Below are 19,141 nucleotides of genomic sequence, written 5' to 3'. Positions count from 1 at the left end.
ATTCCCAACCCTCCCACCAAAAACCAGCCCAGCATAGCATGTCCTTCCTATCTTTTCTTATACTAAGAAATAGAAAAATAAATATGAGTAAGGAAGCAATGTGAATCTGTGCATAGCATTGCTTTTTTTTTTTTTTTTAACAGTCTGTATGATTATTTTTCATTAACTCCCTGTGATGGCGAAACCATAAATGGAAAAGTTAGAGACATATAGGGAAAAAATAAAGTAGCCAATAGCAAAAATTTCAAATACACTTACACAGCTACAGTTTGTTTTACAGCTGCTTTACATAACAATAAAAATGCAATATACCACGGACTTTTGGCAGTGTGTAGAGAGGCAACATTAAATGGCAATAATGCAGTAAGCACAAATGATCTCTTTGGAACAATTAAGCAATTTTAGAAGGACCATTATGTCCAACAAGTAATGGGTCCAAAGAGACAGAAAGGTCAAAAGTGTGAGTTTCTTCGTACTGACCAGAGATCACATATAGGACTCTCTGGAAGAGAGGATAACTTTATAATCATATTATATAACCCTTACTAGAAAATAACCTTGTTTAGCACACTAAACAAAAATAGACATCTTCCCTTCAGATGCCAAAGGCAAGAATGCTTTCTTCCAACCGGTTGTCTCAGCATAATTAATAAATATATAAATAAGGACAAAAAAATGCTTACCCTCTGTGCATAACCAGCTGAGAAAATCATTGCCTATATATAAAACAGTGATCACACAGTTCAGTAAACAGTCTGTCACTTTAAAGAAAAAAATGGGGTAAATAATACATATTGTACATTAAGCTCTACAGAACTGTTTTAGCGACCTTGAACTCTAGTAATATAAGCAGGGACATGCAAACCCACTTATTTCTGGACACAGTTCATTCACTATCTCTAGCAAGGACTGAAATTTAACACTGGACCTAGTGTGTCATTAGGATATGACACATTATCTTTCAGGAAAGCAAATCTAAGCAAACATTACAGTTCCATTATTTTAATACCTTAAAAAATGAGATCTCCCTCTGAAAAGAAATAATTTGCTACAACAGCAACTAAATGACTTTCCAGGTGTGACATTCAATGTGTACATGAGAGGAGGATTAGTAAAAATACTGACCAAAGAAGCTTTCATTTGCTGGCATACAGTTGTCTGCTATGTAATGCTCACACAGGCTCATCTTCCACACAGTCAAATGTCCTCATAACTCCCAAGTGAAGTTTAGATGTATCCTCTTGACTAGAAACCTTTCAAGCTAATAAAATACTTTTTCAATGACCAAAGAGTACTACATAAAGAAAGATGACAAATTTCAATTTCTGTATTACTTTGCAACTCAGGATTATCCCATTTTCCCATTTAAGTACTTTAAAAACACTTTCCTCTTTCCTTTTCATCAAGCTACTCTGATTCATGACCAGATACTTTAGCAATTTAAAAAGAAATAAAAAAATCTATATACACATTCAGTAGTTTAGCTGATCACTTCTACTTATTTGCAAGTAAATTAATAAAACAAGAATGGTTATGTCTGCTTATTTTTTAATTCCTAATGCACATTTTTTCTGTCAACAGCACAACCTTGCCTCTTCAGGTCCCTGTAGGCATGGGCTGCAGACTTTGACAGATGTAATGGCTAACTGCTGAAGGATCAGTGCAGCCATCAGGAAAGATAAGAACATGCTCAGCTCAGAAGCACTAGGAGGCAGGAGACACTAGCCTCCTAGTTCTGTTCTTTACAAGGCTGAGATGGCTTGCAGAAAGAGGCCCAGCTCCATGGGCCAGAACAGCCACTCTAGATCTTTCTTCCAGAACTTACACCACACTGGTGACTTGGAACACATTGGATTATGATAAAGGAAAGTAAAACCTGGAAAAAAAGTATAGAGATTGTTTGGAGTCTCTGCAAGAAACTAAGATTTACGAGTGGAAAGCGATCTGGCAATAATCATTTTTTCTGCCTTGTTCCCTGATTTTAAGAGTTACATCTAATTTCACCCTATATTTTCACTCTTAGTATGTCACAGTTCAGGCATCAACTCTAGCTTCCTTTTTTTCTTCATTTGTTCTGAATCAGTGAAGACTGCTGCAAACAGAACAGACTTTGGTTGGCAAAATCTAGCTCTCCTTTCCAGATCCAAAGCTAAATCAGCACTCCACCCTTACCTCTCTAAGTCCAGCTGTGAATCACTAACAAAACTCACCCAGCTGTTCAGCCAGCCATGAAAGAGGTCATGGCACATCCCCACTTACCCACAGCCCTTCACTCTGCTGTTACCACTTATGGCTCGACCCTGCCACCTTGTATCCCCACAGGTGTCACCACGCAAACCTCTGCTATCCAATCCCTATTTTTTAGTCTTTCCTGGCAAAATCCAGTACTAGTTAATAAATATGTCCTAAATGGCTAGCTCTGTACTACTCAGCATGCAGTGAAATGTGCACCTGAACAATCCCAATGCTAAATTATTTGTCTGGACTTTACAGCTCCTCATAAATAAGACTCTTCTATGAAATACAAGGCGAAAGCCTTGAAATGCAATGCAGAAAATAGAGGCTGCACAGTCCATGGGGTTAGAAAATTAGCATTTTTTGTGGGAAAAACAATGTACAACACATACCTGATACATTACAAAACCTCATATGTAACATAATATTTACAGTCATTAAGAGCACACACACTGAATACTAAGTACTTGAAACTGGAATGTCTCAACATATGTAATAGCTATGCATTTTAACTCATATTTCCCTAACAAATAGTTATGGTCTTCCTAGATATTGAGGTGGAAGGTGAAGTAGGAGCACAAAGACACCAAAGAAAGAGATTAGCTGTTGGACAGCTTTATTATTTCGCTGCCACTATCCAGGAAGAAAAAAGCCCCAACACTAATATATCTCAAAATACACTATCCTATTACAATGTAGTAGTATCACAAAGTAACAGCTGCGATAACCTTGGTGTGCATAAAACCGGAAAATAACCAAATCGCATATTCAAGATAATACAACAGCTGTTGAATAAAACAACTCACTTATTTACTTCTATCAGATAAGGGGAAAAAAAGGCAATTTTGCAACATAAGCAGAACTTTTTTGGGGATGGCAGGATAGGGCGACACCTACAAGGCCAAAGACTAAACCTACTTTTTTAATAAAGAACATTCAAATGTAAATTGAAATTTACATACCACTTTGCCAACACCAACAAAAATTAAAGAAGTGCTTTACTCTGAAAAGCTTACAGTCTAAATTCAGCAAAACAAATGCATAAAGGTTAATCCTTCACAAAAACAAGGAGAAGTGGCTGAGTGACAGGAAACAAGACTTTGCTTTAAATGGCAAAGCATAAAAAGAAGAGAGGCAAGAAGGGCAGAAGTTGAACATTTTCTGTGGCTAAAAGCCATGTCAATTGGAACAAGGAAATAGAAAAGAGCCTGAAGTTAGTGGAGTGGAATGAGGGACAATGGGGTGGGGGAAGGAGGTCATTTTGTGGGTATTCCACACTGAACGTAAAAAGACCATTTGGGGTCATTAAACTCAGCACTCTACTCCTGGCAGTAAGAGCCTACTCCTCAGAATAGGTGACAGTGGACACTCTCCATAGTCCATCCCCTTTGTACACCCTCAGAATCCACAGCCACTGGATTAGGGGTGCTAAAGAGGACATGCCTGACTCTCCTTTTTGTATCTGTTTATGGACTTGTTGCTCGTTAATTTCTTCAACCCACCTCAGAACATGCTGATACTATTTGCCTCCACAACCTCCATCAGAAGAGTTTACAGAACCTCACTGCCTACTGGGTAGAAGGACCCTATCTGTTCTAAAATGACCTTTTAACAGTTTCAGAGAATATGTGTTTCCAGTCTTAGGGAATACTGAATAACAGCTTTTGCCATACTTCTCTTCCAGTTGCTACAACAGCAAGGTGTGCTCCTTTGGCAGATTCAGATTCACAGGGCCTTTAACAAAATCAAATTGCAACTTTCTATCTTTAATACTAGTCTATTTGATTGGCATTGACTGAGTCACTTGTTTCTCCCTCCATTTTCTGCCCTCTTCCTCCATTTCTCTGCATTTTTACTCTCTCTGCTTCTTTGCTTGCTATCACCTCCCCAGATTTTCTTCCCACTCCTCACACTTCACTGATGTGCTTCTAGGAGGACATGGCTCAGGAGTCACATGTGATTCAAGCAGCAGCTCCAGGAGGTCTGCAAAAATACAGTGGGGCACCTGTTACACATATTCTTCAAGGTATAGTATGCTGTTCCCACGATAAGATTATATAAGTGCATTCACTTTATTACTAAATGAATATTTTATCTCCCAAGTGGGGTTGTAAAACAACCACCACAGAAAAACTATTGCTGCAGCTTGTATCCTTTACTGTTTTAAAAATCTGCTTATGACCAGGAAGAAGGTGGCCCATGGATGGTCCTCCCCATCCGTCAAGATGAGGATGACCTGTGTCTTCTGTTCCTTACAGTGCAAGGGGCAGGAAGTGGAGCTAAATTGCTGGAGCAGAAAAAGCATCAGTCTTGTCTCTACTTCCAACTTTGCTGCAACTGTTCCAGCAACCAGTGCAAAATCACCTCAGTCATCCTGATGGGCCACCTCTCTCTGCTGTCCCTTATAGTCTCCATTAATGCCTCGTATAATCTTGCTGCCTTGAGTGGTTTTATGTCCTTTTCTGTTCCTCATCTGCAACTCATTCATCTCTCAGTTGTACCAATACCTGCAATCTGATTAACCTTACAAGAGGAATGAGGGGATGGAGAAATTGCAAAGATGCTATTCTAAAGAAAACATTAAGATTTCACTGGAGATTTCAACTCGGGGATGCAGCTGAAAGACAAGCAGCAGGGCAGCTGAAGGCCTGGCACTAGTTACATCCAAAACTAAGATCTCCTAGGTCATTCTTGTTGCTACTGTACATCTTTCTACCCGATTTCCTAGTCTACAAAGGTGCTGTAGAAATTCAATTTAAAGTAGGAAGGGAAGCATCACCACAACTTTAATGCAATGGAGAACTCAGTGAGATTCATGATATTTTGAGACTTAGCATAGCTATTTAAAGCCTTCAGTCTTTTCTCTCTCCCACAGTCACCCAAGTGTAAGGAGGAATAAATACTTTTACCTCAGAACTCAAAGCACTACAAAATTTCATGAGAATCTCAAATTAAGAATTACCCCATCAAAATGCAAGCTAGACAATTCTTGTTGATAAATAACTTATAAGGAAGACAAAGAGGACACTAACTATAAAGGCTTGTATGCATCACCTAATTTACCTCCTTTAAAAAGGTTACTAAAACATATAGAAAATATTGTGCAAATACAGTACTACAACAATCTGATTGATCAGAAACTTCTGATAAAATGACCTTTTGTGGTATACTACAGTATTGATCTCATAACTTTAAAATAGCATTATTACAGCTGTGTACATTTTAGCAATCTTTCAAAACCATCTGCAGCAGCTAAACACTGCTTTAATAAATTGCACTTTCTCCACCACTTATAGGCCACTTCTCAGAGCAGCTATACTTGTTCAGAATATAAAATAACACACTGAAACTTTCTAGAAGTTGTCCATTTGAAAACTGCAAACCTATCATAACAGTCATAACCTAAATTAGGTCCTTAAAAATGTCAGTGAAGATATTCAAACTGCATCTAAAATCTTTGAGACAGCTACCCTGGCAGTTTTCCTTGTAGAACAACCACTGTCTCCAAAAAATCTGACAAAGTTCTTAGACTGTATCAGAAGTAGGTTTTGTTTGGTTGGTTTTTTTCCAGAAATTCACCTATTGTGGAAAGGACAGTTTTGATTTCAGAATTAATTTTTAATGTTTGGGGGTCTTTTCACTCCTGTATGATCCTAGGCATCAAAAGAAAACACACCAAGACTCCTCTCCTGATTTCTTCCAGCGAGACATTGGGATTAGCGCACTGGTCAAAATGTATTGCTCAGATACCCACAGCAGAAAAAGCATTAAATATTAGCAGTCCACTTGCTCCAGGAAGCTCCTCCCCATTTTGCCTTTACAATTCTCTACCAGATCAAGATTCTCTGTGTTTTCAGCAAGTCCAGTAGCTCCAGAGGGAGAGATGAACAATCTTGTTAAACAGTCATTTACACTGATACAAAGTGCAGAACACATCTACTGACATGCTTATCTGATTAGGTCCACACTCACTTTTAACTCTAAAAGCTGAAGGTCCTGGAGGAATTGAGACCTAAATTCTACAATGATTTACAGAAACACAAAAGCACAGAAATCTAACAGGACTCTGTATCATTAATTGTACAACCTCTTTAATCCAATTACTTTGTATTTTCTCTTAAACAAATGAACTGCCAAAACTTGGCCTGGACCCAGTTCTCAAAACAGCTCAATTTCATCTTACCTGACCCATATTTTCAGTTGTGAAATTATGGAAGGGACTGGAGGGAGTGGGGAGATTCAAACACCACATCTGCCCTGAGCTATGGTCTGCATGCTCCATTCTCCTTTTCTCCCCAAGATTCCTCCCCCTCCAGAGTCCAGGTTAATAAAGAACACTGCAAATTGGATATTGAAGTTAAGCATACAGCTCTGCAACAGCTCTCCTTGTAATGTCAATTAGCCCCTTACACACAGAAAATATGTATTAAATGCATGGTTGCAACCATTCCACTTTCCCCAAATGCCTTGGTATTTTAATTGCACATAGCTGAAATTTGCAAATTGGCAAGAGTAACAAGAAAACCCCTCAGAATTCCTAAGTGCACAGTGCTTATTTTGACAGCTGTAGTTTATTTATAGTACTTGACAATACATGTTCTCTCCTCAGTTTTATAATATAATGAAGTGAGTATTTAGACCTCCACTGTTAAACCTCAGAGGGAAAAATAAGTATAAATTTATTTAATTCAAATAAATGTACAGATTGGCAAGATTTTACTTATAATGACTAAATTGCATCATTAATTTAACTTAGTTTGAAGCACTTTGTTTTGTGGAGAAAGCATAGCCCTTAACTTTGAGTGTGGTGTGTGTGTCTGCACAGGTGTGCAGCAACCCCTTAACCCATTCACATAAAATGGTATCCTTTTTTTAGTATATTAAATGCTTCTGAAAAGGTGCTGCATGGAAGGCTGGTCTGTCATGTACAATTACAGAAGGGTGCAGGCAGAGGCTGCAGAAGTTTCACTATGCACTGATCACCTTAATCCACTGATGTACCGGTGCAGGTGAGCTCTGTTTCCATCCCCAGCACAAGCTCCTCCACTAGCAGGACCAAAGCGAACATCTGCCAGACACAATGACACTGGCTCTCAAAACCAACCCGTTCTTCAGAAACCACAAGGCTCTGGCAACCTGCTCTTGATGCAATCTTCAAACATGAACCCATCCTCCTCAATCCTCTAGACAAGCTAATTATCTATGGGTAATTTTGTCTTCATATAAAAAGGCAAGATAGATTCAAGCCCTAAAGTATAAACAACTCACATACATTGTTTCCCATTTATGTCTATGAAGCATCATATACACGGAGTGTATGCTTCTTAAAACAAAACCAGACATATAAACTGCTGCTATACACATATCCAATATAAAAATCCAGACAAGCAGTGCTGAAATACAACTGAAAAACCAAACAAGACTGTGTAACCACGAGGAAATATAAGAATTTGTCAGATAAAACATATATGCAGCATCAAACACAGTTGCACAGTGCCCTCCAAGGGCAGCAAAACTGAAAGCCAAATAATAAAATTAAGTGGTATACAAGGGACTGTGCACAGAAGGGATTTCAATCCTCTTTGTTCTTAGCCATGATACAATTTCACAGCCGCTCTCAAGATTCATCGTTTCCATGTTTGGCATGCAAAAGCACAGAATGCAGTTCATTTGGGAATTACCGAGCCAGGACGTGCCAAGCAAAATCTACCACAGCATCAGCCAGCTCCTGCCACAGCATCCGAACAGCCTGGCCACCAAAACATTTCTGACAGTTAAAATAAAAACAGAAGTGGCTTCGGAAAAGTTAATTCCTGTAATATTAACTAATCAATCCCCAGAAAAGAAACTGCCCCTGTGCAGCCTTTGTCTGAGTACACTGGGCAGGGGACTTCGCCTGCAGGAGCTGCTACCTCCACATACTTAAATATAGCCAGTGTAGAAATGTATTATTTTTATGGTTTGCAAGCTAGACCATACACAGCTGCAGAGGATCTTTAAATTAGTTAATACACCATTTCAAAAGGAAGAGTTATTTCTCCAGGGATCATGTGCCAAACAAAGCAAGGAGGGAATGCCGAACCACTGGTAGTTTATATGACAAAAGATATTTTTCAACTATACACAGCACTAATTACGAAGGTCCTTCCTATCCTACATCTGGAAATGTCTCACAGAAAACACTCACATTTTCAACACAACATGAGGCAAAAAAAGAAAAAAGGAGTTCTAAAACCACTTTTGCAAGCTGATAATTTCACCTTCCTTAAAGGTGATAATTTTTAATTTCTACAAGAAAGCAAAAGCTAGCATTTGTGTCATTCCTGACCTAATAATTTGACTGTGCATATTAAGGAAAAAAGTCATAATGAAATTAAGCTTTTTACCTAGAAAATTTAAGACCAGAAAGCTTCATATGCTATAGAATATGATTGTGTTCAGGAAGGGCCATTTTGCACATGAAAATAACAAAAACAACACTGATGTTAGAGTTTAACAGTGACAATCCATCCTTAGATAATATACTAGATTTAAAAGCAAAAGCACTTAAAGCATTATTGGAGTTGAAAGTATTGAAAAAATACATTTGTAAAAAAATTACAAGCACCATAGAAAACAAATGTAAGCAAGACAAATTCCAGACTTGCATGGTATGTAGATGAAATATATTAATTACAATATGAAGCTGTTGAGTTCAAAATTGCCTTTGAGCTACACATTTTATGCAACTTCTCTGAAGCCAAGAAATCTTAATTCCACATTGCAAAGTTTTAAAAACTATTAATATTCCATACGTTATAACAGAGAGCATTTCTCCCCACCATCTTTATTGAGACACATATTTATTAAGTGCTGACAGTTAACTTTCATGAGACTCTCAAGGAGATCTGGTCCTTATTCTGTGAATTTACAAAAACTGAGCTGAAAGTGCCAAGAAACACAACTGTATTTTATTATTATTTAAATAATGAATTTGTGATAGCATTTTACTCAAAAGCAACAGTAAGCCCTGCAGGCAAATGCCTCCTTCAGCATAGGTTTGAAAATTATTTTTATTTAAATAACAGCTGGTCTTGCCTATATGGACTTAAATGAGCCATGTGGAGACAAACTTGTTTCAGTTTGGCTAAGATAGATTAAAAAACATTAATTCTAGTTAATATCCATTTTGGTCCCCCTACACAGATGGGAAAAATAACATTAAATTACCATGCTTACATACAGTCAATACCAGACACCCAATAAAGCACCAATTCAAAGCCCTGTTCATAATGCAACTGATGCACACAGTTCCAGCAGAACAGCTCAGCTGCAAGTTAGCTTGAAACAAAAGAGATTTACATTCATTTCTCCACTTTGCCAGAGACTTCCTACATGACCTTGGACAAGTCACTTGATTTTTGTGTGCTGTAACTCCCCACCCCTAAAAACGGGGAAAACCATTTGTTCCATAACTTCACATCAATATCGCCAGGAGATGCTTAGATACAGAGGTTGAATAAATGACACAAAGCGAATAAAGAGTACTTAAAGCTTTAATTAACTTCTCTTAAAGCTTTGGACACCTCATCACAGAGACAGTAGGAAAGCTTTTGCACAACACTCATAAGTGTTACCAGCAAACAAAAATCTAGACTGCCTACACAGCAAGATGGAACCCTATTTTAACATCTGCAGACCCAGAGCAAAGGCATGACACCCCCTCTGTCACCAGCATATACAAAAGACCAAAACTAAGAAGTTCCTAGTTTGAGTTCTAAAACAGGAATTAAACTCTGATATAAAACAAAGTAGAAGAGATCAGCAGATATACTCTTAAAATATTTAAAACACTTTAGGTCTAAACAGTCATTCTCCAATTCATATTAACCACTAACCACCTTTTGAGCTTGAATGCCAAGTTCAACTTTCATAACTCAGTATTAATATTGGGAGTCAAATCATCTTGCAGAAATTCAAGACCTCCAGAGCACTGGCCTACTGAAAACAATGAGGAGGACTAAAGTGCATTCAGAAATAGCTGCCAAACATACATTACACTAGGACACTTATAAGGACAGTATCGCTCCCAGCAGGAACCCAAGAATTTGCCATATGTATTAAATAAGTATTTTTAGAAAATGTTTTCAAGTCCAAAAATCTACTTTTTAAATGCAAGCTAAACAGAGACTGTTTCTGTGCACGTATTCTGCACCTCTGCACAACTAACTGCACTAGCCTGTGGAAATCAAAATCCCAGCCTGAGGAAGAAGACACAAGCGCAAAGGGTCTATGAGAAATGAAGCAGCCCATGAGACACAAGCCCAGGTAAAATTTCAGGGGACATAGGCAAGCTATGGAAAAAACAGAAGCAAGGAAAGTACTGAGGAGAGAGGAAGTTCTGGAATAAACTTCCCCTCATATTACCCACATATGTGTAAAAACCACACAGCTGTTCAATCACAGGGTGTTGAGTGTGCTTGGGGTTTGGGTTCTTTGGTTTTTGTTTTTTAAACAGATGATCTGTGGGTTACATACATGAAAACACAGTCACTGAAAGCTACAAAAATAAAAATGAAACATTTCTTTTTAAGCTATTTTGTTTGAAATGTCAAATGGTTGTCATTATTTGTAATTGCATCTTGTATGTCATATTTTATAAGAAAAATACCTCATGTAAGATGTGGTAAAACAGTTGTTACTAAAAATCATTCACAACCTGAACCTTTGTCTTTCAATATGCAGAGCTGCTCTGGGATGTGTTAAATATCTTGAACTCCCATTACTGCAATAAGTTTGAAAGAAGAACAGTATTTTGCAGTGAGGCCAAAAATTAAAGCACAGCCAACCACGACTTTATATCAAACACCACGCACAGAACAGGGGAAAATACAAACGTGGTGGTGGGGGGTGTAAGAACAGATGTCCAGAAAAAGAAAAAAGATTATGATGTTTCCAACACAATAAAGGATACGGTTTCAGACAAACATTTTCAAATGTTACATGAGGCTTTGGCAATCCTAAAATTGACAGCACAATAGGTAGTATGTGGCACCACACATAATGCCCTGAATATGTAAGTTCTAAGATTAAACTTGCAGGAGAGAGTAAGATCCTAAACGGAGATGATAGGTCTCTCCTCCAGTGACACCTGAAAAAAGTCTGTAGAGGCACAAAGACAGCAGAGATATGAGGGGCAGGAGGTCAGAGGCAAGGTTAGAATAAGCAAAGTGATAAAGGCAGGAAATTGAAACTAAGTTCTCGAACTGTGTATTTAATACCTCCTTCACAGCATGCTAGTAATGCTCATACGAAAAGAAAAAGTATAAAGGAAAGAAGTGACACTGTTAGCAATCTTCCCAAGAACAAATTTTGGCAATCTTAAACATCATGTAGCAACCACAGTCTCTCATTTGCTTAATCTCCTCACAGTCATAAATTGACTATTTATTTTTTCACAAGAGGTGAACTTTCCTCAGAACTGCAATGGCTGAAACTCATCCCACTGTTGTGGCAATCAGCATGTGCCTGCCTTTTTACAAAGCAGCCGCTACAGGGGCAAACTCCCAGTGCTTGCCTGCACAACTGGAGCCTTGTTAGCCATAAGCAGAGCTGCTCTTGGCTCTCAGCACCGTATTTACAGAAGTAGGATGACTTCACCCCAAGATGAGCAATACCAAAACTCTTTTGGTCACACACACACACACAAACAACAAACCCCTCCACTCACGTTCTCACACCTATGAATATATTAAAAGGCAGTAACAACTACACCAGTTTCATGCATTACTTGCAGGAGTCGCCAGCCCTCACTGACACTTGTCTGAAAGTCTAAATGAATGCAGAATACTTGTAACTCCACTATGGATGAAGAGTAATCATCACTACCTGTACTACAAACTGATTTTTACCATTAGAAATATTTGTAAAGGCGGAAAGAACACAAACTTAGTAAGCGGGCCTTGAAGCATATTATCCTCAATGGTCTACGTAATTAGAAAAGAAAAACCAAAACTATACTGTATTTTGACAAGTAGTCTGCTAGTTCATCTTTACCTGTGAATGAATCCAAATGAAACAAAGACAAATAAGGGTTCTAATATCATTTACACAAACCTTCAAGAGAAACACACAATCTAACATACTCATATACTATCACAGCTTTTGGGCAGACTTGCAAAGTTCAGTCTGAAGCCCCAGCACCCTTACCATCCAGAGTCAATTACCTAGAGAGCAAGTAACAGCAGCTGAGATGTGCTTCTTTGTTTCTTTCCCATGAAAATAATTTTAAAGTGGGAGGAGGAGGGAACATGTGGACTTCATCCTGACACAGTTGGGATGCACATGGGACAGACATCTCCAGCCCAAGAACTGGAAATTTTGTAATATTCAGGTAAGTCATTACTGTCCCTACAATAGTCACAGCTAAAGATTTCAAAACATATTGGTTATCATCCCAACAGCACAAAAATCTTCTTACTATCAGATTAGATGTCACCCATCACATTCAATCTCCTCTTTAATTAATTATGATCCTAGGGACTGGTACCAAAAGGGTGGCTCTGGACCTGTCAGGCTAACTCTCATGCTAATGCATCCCCACAGACTAACAGTGGCAAAAAGCTTCAATAAAAAAGTTTGTGTACATTTGTGGATGGAAATTCAATACCAAAAAGACCAATTTAAACAGTTACTTATAAACATAATTTTCTCTGATTTTGGCTATTACCAGCATCAAAAGACACCAAACCTCAACTACAGCAAGAAGATGGGAACAGAGTTATGACTTAGCAACTACAGCAAACAGACCATACTGAAAGCCTCTTTCCTCTTAGATGGGCAAGTATAACCAAAGATGTTACACTACTACTGCCCCTCTCCAAATGCAAAGAGGTCCAGGGACACTATGCACCTGCCAGATGTTTTAATAAAACAAAACAAGTTTCTCAAACATACTTAAAAACAAGCTTCTTTTATAAAGGGCAACAGAATATCCCTGCTTTCTGTTTCATCAGCTGAGATGTATGTTCCAGTGGGGCACCCACTGAGTGACAAATTTGCACTTCTCTTCCACTGTCAGCTGCTGTTCACAACAGAACTCTGAACTAAAAACCTCAGAGCATTCTCTGCTTCCTTGGCAGGACTCTTATTTATATAAGATTAGTGCAGTCAGGCATTAGATTTATAAACCAAAAACAAACAAGGAGAAAATTTTTACGCTCTTCTTTCTAGATCAGTTTCTGAAACGTACACACACAAAACAGTGTAACATATTGAAAGGCAATTGTTAAAAAAACAAAACAACCCCCAAAACAAACAGAAAACTGGTCAAAACACATACAATCTCTGGAGGTACCCCCACCTGAAAACTATTTAAAGTCATGCAAGCATTCACAAAACTACTGTTGGCCACCTAAACAGTCATTCCTCTGCTCCATCCAGAGCCCCTAAGGGCAGTTACAATACACTGGCACACTTCTGCCCCTCACCTTCCCCCACCCTCCTCAGGTAAAGAATCGACACCAACCTGCAGTTGGGAGGTGGATCTAAGGTGATGTCAGCCAATTCCTTCTGAATCCTGTGGCAATAAAGCAAGAAGGAACAAAGGTAAGTCACTGTGTGGGATAGCAGTTAACACATTCTCCTTGCAGACACACTGTCACTGTGAGCTTGCCACAGTACATAAGAGAGAGGCACTCTCAGCTGCAGCCTCCCACCAGTCCAAACCCCTAAGCAGGACAGGTGCCCTGCCCTGTTAAAGAGACAGGCAGAAAAGCAGACAGGCATGGTACACTGAACCCAGACTGGTGCACTGCTCTGCACTCCCACAAAGATGCCAACCACACAGTGGAAAAGACTGTCCGCTTTGCTCTGCCAACCAGCCTGTAAATGAGGGGAAACCTCTGCAAATGTGATGCACCAGGAGGAAACTGCAGTCTAAAAAGGAATTTTGTCGTACAGGATTGAGAGAAACAGTCACTGCCAAATTGGCTCCCTCCTCTCTCCCCCAGCTTCTCATCACCATCCTGAGAAAAAAAACCCCACAGCCCTGAGGGAGTCAATAACTGCGCCATTCTCAAGGACACTTTAAGGAAGGTGAATATCTATTTCCGAGGCTCCTGCACATTCCTACCACCTTCAGTTCTCCCTTCTCTTCACCCTCGAGAGCCACACAACACCCCCATGGCCCCTCCCTAGGACTCCAGATGCTCCCTCTCTCTACTGTGCTCAGCCAACACCCTGTCCTCCCGGCCCAGACTATTCTGGGCTTACGCTGCTTTTGCCACAAAACGCCCAACCAGCTATCATCCTCTTCCCTGGAGTCCCATTACTGTCACTCAGGCTTCCCTTCCAGATTTCCCCACCCAGCACTCAGCCTGCCTCCCTTCTCCCTTAAACTCAGCCAGCATCTCCTGCCACTTGTCACACACAAGAACCACAGCCTTTCCATAGGAGGCAGTTTAAAATCTTCTCCTTAAAAGTGAAGGGCACAGCACATAAACACTGCTTGACACTATCTATGTCAGTTTGCCATGGAAACCTGCTGAGTGGAGATCTGGAATAACCAAACTCCCTAAATTCTACAAAGCCACACAGAGAACTTAGTTGCTACGACAGGGCATTTGCATAAAACCCCAGTCACTCTAGACACCTACTGAAACAACCTCTCTGCTGCTTGGCAAAGCTGTTCAGTGAGATGGTTTATTATTCTTACTGAAGGACTGCAAGTTTGCTTGAAAACCTCCATTTGTCAGCTTAGCTCCCCAGAGCAGGATGGTGCTGAATTCAGGTGACACACAGAATAAATAAGGGTAACTTTTTTTTTTTTTCTTTTTAAATGGGTAGCTCCAAGAGTCTGTCCAAGTGAAGAAAACTGACTGACACAGCTCTTCCAGAATTACTATTCTACACAGGTGTCCCTCCCTACACATTATTCAGGAATAAAAATTACTTTATTCTCAAAAAAAGCCCAAGCCCACTCTGTGCTGTGAGCAAAGGCTATTTTAGAGCAGAATGTCCACAAGTGGGCCTGCTGCGGATTATTTATTCCAGGCAGCATCCAATCATACATAGAAAATTCAATATAAGTGATGAACAGACAAAAGCAATAGTAATGTATTTGTTGGTAAAATCTTGGACTATATTATACCCCTTGCACTGTAGTGCACTCGCCCAAAGCAAGCAAATTCAAAACTTCACAAACATTAATTAATCTCCAACTCAGTCCTGGAAAGAAAAGAAGACACTCTAGACTCCAGCCCACAAGAGAGGGAAACAGCTGTTGAAATGCAATGCCTTACTCTGGACCATATAGCTTGCAGTAGGAGAAAAAGAAAAAAAAAGGTCTAAATGTCAATCCTACACCATTCCCATAACAAATGCTAGTAAGGAAAAAGGAAAAGACAGCAAAAATAATTGAGGGTCAGAGTAACAGCCCAGAAGAAGAAAAGCCAGGAAAATAGGAAAATATTTGGAATAAGCAGGAAGAGGGACCAGAGAGCAGCGAAGTCCGATAGACACTGCAGTGAAACACTGAAAAAAAGTGAGACAATAGCAGTTTCATGTGGAAAGGTTGAGCACAAGGGCTAGAGATGAGGAATGGGAGCAGCAGGGGAACAGAGCAAAATAAAATGAGGAAGAAGGGAAGATGCAACAAATCAGTGAGAAAACTGTCTGCAGCCTCACCTCTTGGCACTGGTAGATAGCAGTTTAGAGTTTTTACTCATGCTGACTTTGCTTTCCTTCTTCTTAGGCGTGCTTGTCTCTTTCTCTGTCTGTTGGTTGGAGGATGAAGATGAGGAGGAGCTGGTGCTGGCCCTCGAATCGTCATCCGACATAGCGACCCCCCCACCACACACCCCAACCTGGAGAGGAGACACCATGGGGCGTGGGGAACAAACAGTGAACACAAACACACACAGAGAAAGGCTGCTGACAATCTCGCTCTGTGTTTGGGTCATGCTCCTTTTAAAGGATCCTCGTGTCTCCCTCTCCTCTCTAGGCCCTACAGCCATAGCAGGAAGAGCAGTAGCTTCCCCTGCACTAATAACACCGAGGAGCAGGGGAAAAGGGACTTTAAAAGCTTCCTCTCAAAGCAAGTGCGGAATGAGAGGAGACTGGAACGAGGACAACTGCAAGGATCAGGGAAGCTCAAAGCAATTCTTTCTAATCTCCCCCAAACTGCACACACAAGAGGAGCCATCACCACCCACCACTATCGAGCCTAGGGGTGTAGGAGATAAAAATGGATCAGCTCCGGTCCCTTGGGTTCCCGGGAGGCACGTGGGGGAGGCAGGAAGGGATGGGGCCGGGAGGGTGACCGTCGCCAGATCTAAAATGGAAGTGGGGCATCACTGGCAACACAGGGAAGACCCTGGCAGATATGCGACCTGTGGTGGGGAAACCCCTGCCTGCTGGATAACCCCTGTCTGTGGGATCGGGTGTTGGAAGCCGTGAGGGGAGGCGGGCAGGAAGGGAGCAAACCAAGGGGAAGGGTTAAGCAGGGAGTGGGGTGCACTGGTGGCACCCACCGAGGCCCGCTGCACCGAGGGGCATATGCCAGCGGAGGGGGGAGGGTGCAGAGGGTCTGTGCCGGGGGGGAAGCGGGGTGAAGGAGGGCCAGGGCCTACGAGGGGCAAGAGTGGAGGGCCCAGGGAGGCCGGTGTCAGGGAGGGGGACAGCGGGGGCCAGGGGGAGGCAGCCCGGGTCCGTGCGGGCACCCTGGGGGCACGGGGGGAGGAGGGCGAGCACGGCGGGCTACCGAGGGCAGGTCCGCACCCGAGAGGGGCGAGAAGCCGTCGGGAGGGATGGGGGGGCTGGCAAGGCACCCCGGGAGAGTTCGGGGGAAGGGCTCGGAGGGCAGCCGCGGGCCCGAGGCGGGGGGGGGGGAGGGGTCGACACACGGCCGCCTCCCTCCCAGGGCCACGGGCCCCCGGGGAGCTCCTCTGCCCCCGCCGGCCGAGAGCCGGAGGGGGCCCGGCCGAGCTGCCCCGGCCGCGGGCCCGCAGGGCCGGGGGACAGCGGTACCTGACAGCCCCGGGCGCGACCCCCCTGCCCCGCCGGCTGCCGCCCCATCGCCGGGCCGCGGCCGGCCCTGCCCCTCGCCCCTGCCCCCGGGGAGGGCGGCGGGGGGTGCCCCGTCCCCCTACCTCTCCCTTTGTGTCTGGCTGCTCCTCCTCGGTGCGGCTGGGCCTGGCCACTCGTGTCTCTCTCGCTGGGAGAGAAGCGGAAGTGCTGCAACAGCAACTATTAAACAGGCAATGGCTTCCCTGGCTGCCTCCCCCACCGCCGAGCGGGGCTGGGGGGCGGCGGGGCCGGGGCGCCACCCGGCGCGGAGCGGAGGGCGGCGGGGGCGGGCGGCGGAGCCCCAGCTCCGGGGATGGAGGGGGATCCCGGCCGCCACGGCCCCCTCCCTTTCCCTGCCCCCGGGGAGGGAAGAAAGGGGCACACGGGAGGGGGACGTGAGTTTTTAATGGAGGGAGACCCTCTGAAAAGTAACCTGCAGGGGTGTCGGAAGGGAGAGGGACAGGCGCCCTCCCCGGCTGTGCTGCAGCTTCCGTGCGAGAACCCCGCGGGGACGCGGTGGAAGCAGGTGGCTGGGAGAGGGGCAGCTCCCGGGGCTGCTTTTTTTAAGGCTCAGAGAGGGGCATTAAGCTCGGCGCGGGGGCTGCTTGCTTTCCTCTTATTCTCACAACTGTTTCAACCCCAAAGCTTCTCCCCTGCCTCACCTGCTTTGTCCCTCCGGCAGCAGCAGCAACTTCTCACCTGTCTCAGTTTGAAAGCAGTAAGGGGAAAAAAGAAAGAAGAAGAAAAAAAAAAAAAAATTAAAAAAGAGCCTAGCCCAAAGCCCACTCTCCCCCAGCAATCCAGGTAAAAGGAATCCCCGGCAGCTTTCCCGTCTCTCACCTGTTTCAGCCCTAAAGCAGCAGCTGTGTCCTCCCTTCCCTCCCCCGGCTCAGCCCTGAACCAGCAGCAGGAGCAGCCGCTTCCCACTCGCCCTCGCCCGGAGTTCAGGATTCCATTGTCCCCCACACTGCATTTGGTGACATCACTGACACACAAAGAAGGGGCACTTCGTGATGTCATCAACGCATGCTGGGAGAGAAAACAAAATTCTGGGCTTGGCAGCGACAGCACTAATACACAGATGCACACAGATACACACACAGACCTTTCGATTTTCCAAAGGTAAAAGTATTAGGGATTTTTTTTTCCCCTAGTCCCCTGATGGGGAGCCCGTCTGCGGGAAAAGGCGTGCTGTATTCGCTAGCGTGTTGTAACCGCGAGGCGATTTACTAATTTCTCCGAAGCCTCTGCTGTCCATCTCTCTCCCAGCGGTGAAAAGTGATTTGGCTGGAACGACCCACCGCCCCCGGCCCAGGCGCGGGGAGCAGCCCCGGTGGGCAGCCGCGGCTCTTCCTGCAGGTGCCGGACCCACTCGTGGAGGGACAATGGGGACCAGCATTCCCACCGACCTCACCCGGGGCACATTTGGCTCGGTGCCGCCAGTTTCCACAGCCTATCGAGGGATCGCCTATCGAGTTACTTGGTGTCTTCAGTGGCCGAAAATACGCTGGACTGTCACTACCACGCACCATGATAATGGATCGGAGTTTGTATGTCACCCTTTCTCCCACGGGAGGACCTCGAGGTGATCCGCAGGCACTGCTGGCTCCACAGGGCGCTGTTACGGCATGACACCCGGGGAGTCCCGAGGGGTCAATTACAAATCCGAAACCGCAGGAGCGGCGGGGGATGGGGGCGGGGGGGGACATCCCAAGGCTGGACATCTCCGCGGGGAACAGCGGGGGCAGCCGAGGCTAGCTCCTCCTGAAGCCCGGGCTTCCCGTGTGGCGCTGTCAGGCGCTGCCCGTTCCCGGCCTGCCCCCACGGCCCCAGCGGCGGGCGCGGGTCCGGCCGGGGGAGC

The 19,141-nt window shown here is 43.5% G+C and overlaps 1 protein-coding gene across 3 annotated transcripts in view; it reads right to left on the bottom strand.

Annotated features, from left to right (window-relative positions):
• The window catches only part of LOC107200574 (ubiquitin-conjugating enzyme E2 E1), a 45,759-nt gene extending 27,459 nt beyond the window's left edge, over positions 1–18,300 (bottom strand). The window contains exons 1-5 of one of the 3 annotated variants that reach the window (XM_015619261.3): positions 18,121–18,300; positions 17,943–17,979; positions 17,364–17,428; positions 15,901–15,989; positions 13,742–13,792 (exon numbers count right to left, since the gene is read on the bottom strand). In XM_015619261.3, the coding sequence (XP_015474747.1) occupies positions 13,742–13,792; positions 15,901–15,989; positions 17,364–17,428; positions 17,943–17,979; positions 18,121–18,300 (422 nt within the window). Of the gene's footprint in view, positions 1–13,741; positions 13,793–15,900; positions 16,080–17,363; positions 17,429–17,942; positions 17,980–18,120 lie in introns of all 3 variants that reach the window. The other 2 variants (XM_015619262.3, XM_015619263.3) reach the window with 2 other exon arrangements.
• Between the last annotated feature and the right edge of the window lie 841 nt (positions 18,301–19,141).

Source organism: Parus major, chromosome 2 (genome assembly GCF_001522545.3).
Source record: "Parus major isolate Abel chromosome 2, Parus_major1.1, whole genome shotgun sequence".
In the NCBI taxonomy this organism is placed as follows: Eukaryota; Metazoa; Chordata; class Aves; order Passeriformes; family Paridae; genus Parus; species Parus major.
This window is presented reverse-complemented; position numbering and strand designations above follow the sequence as displayed.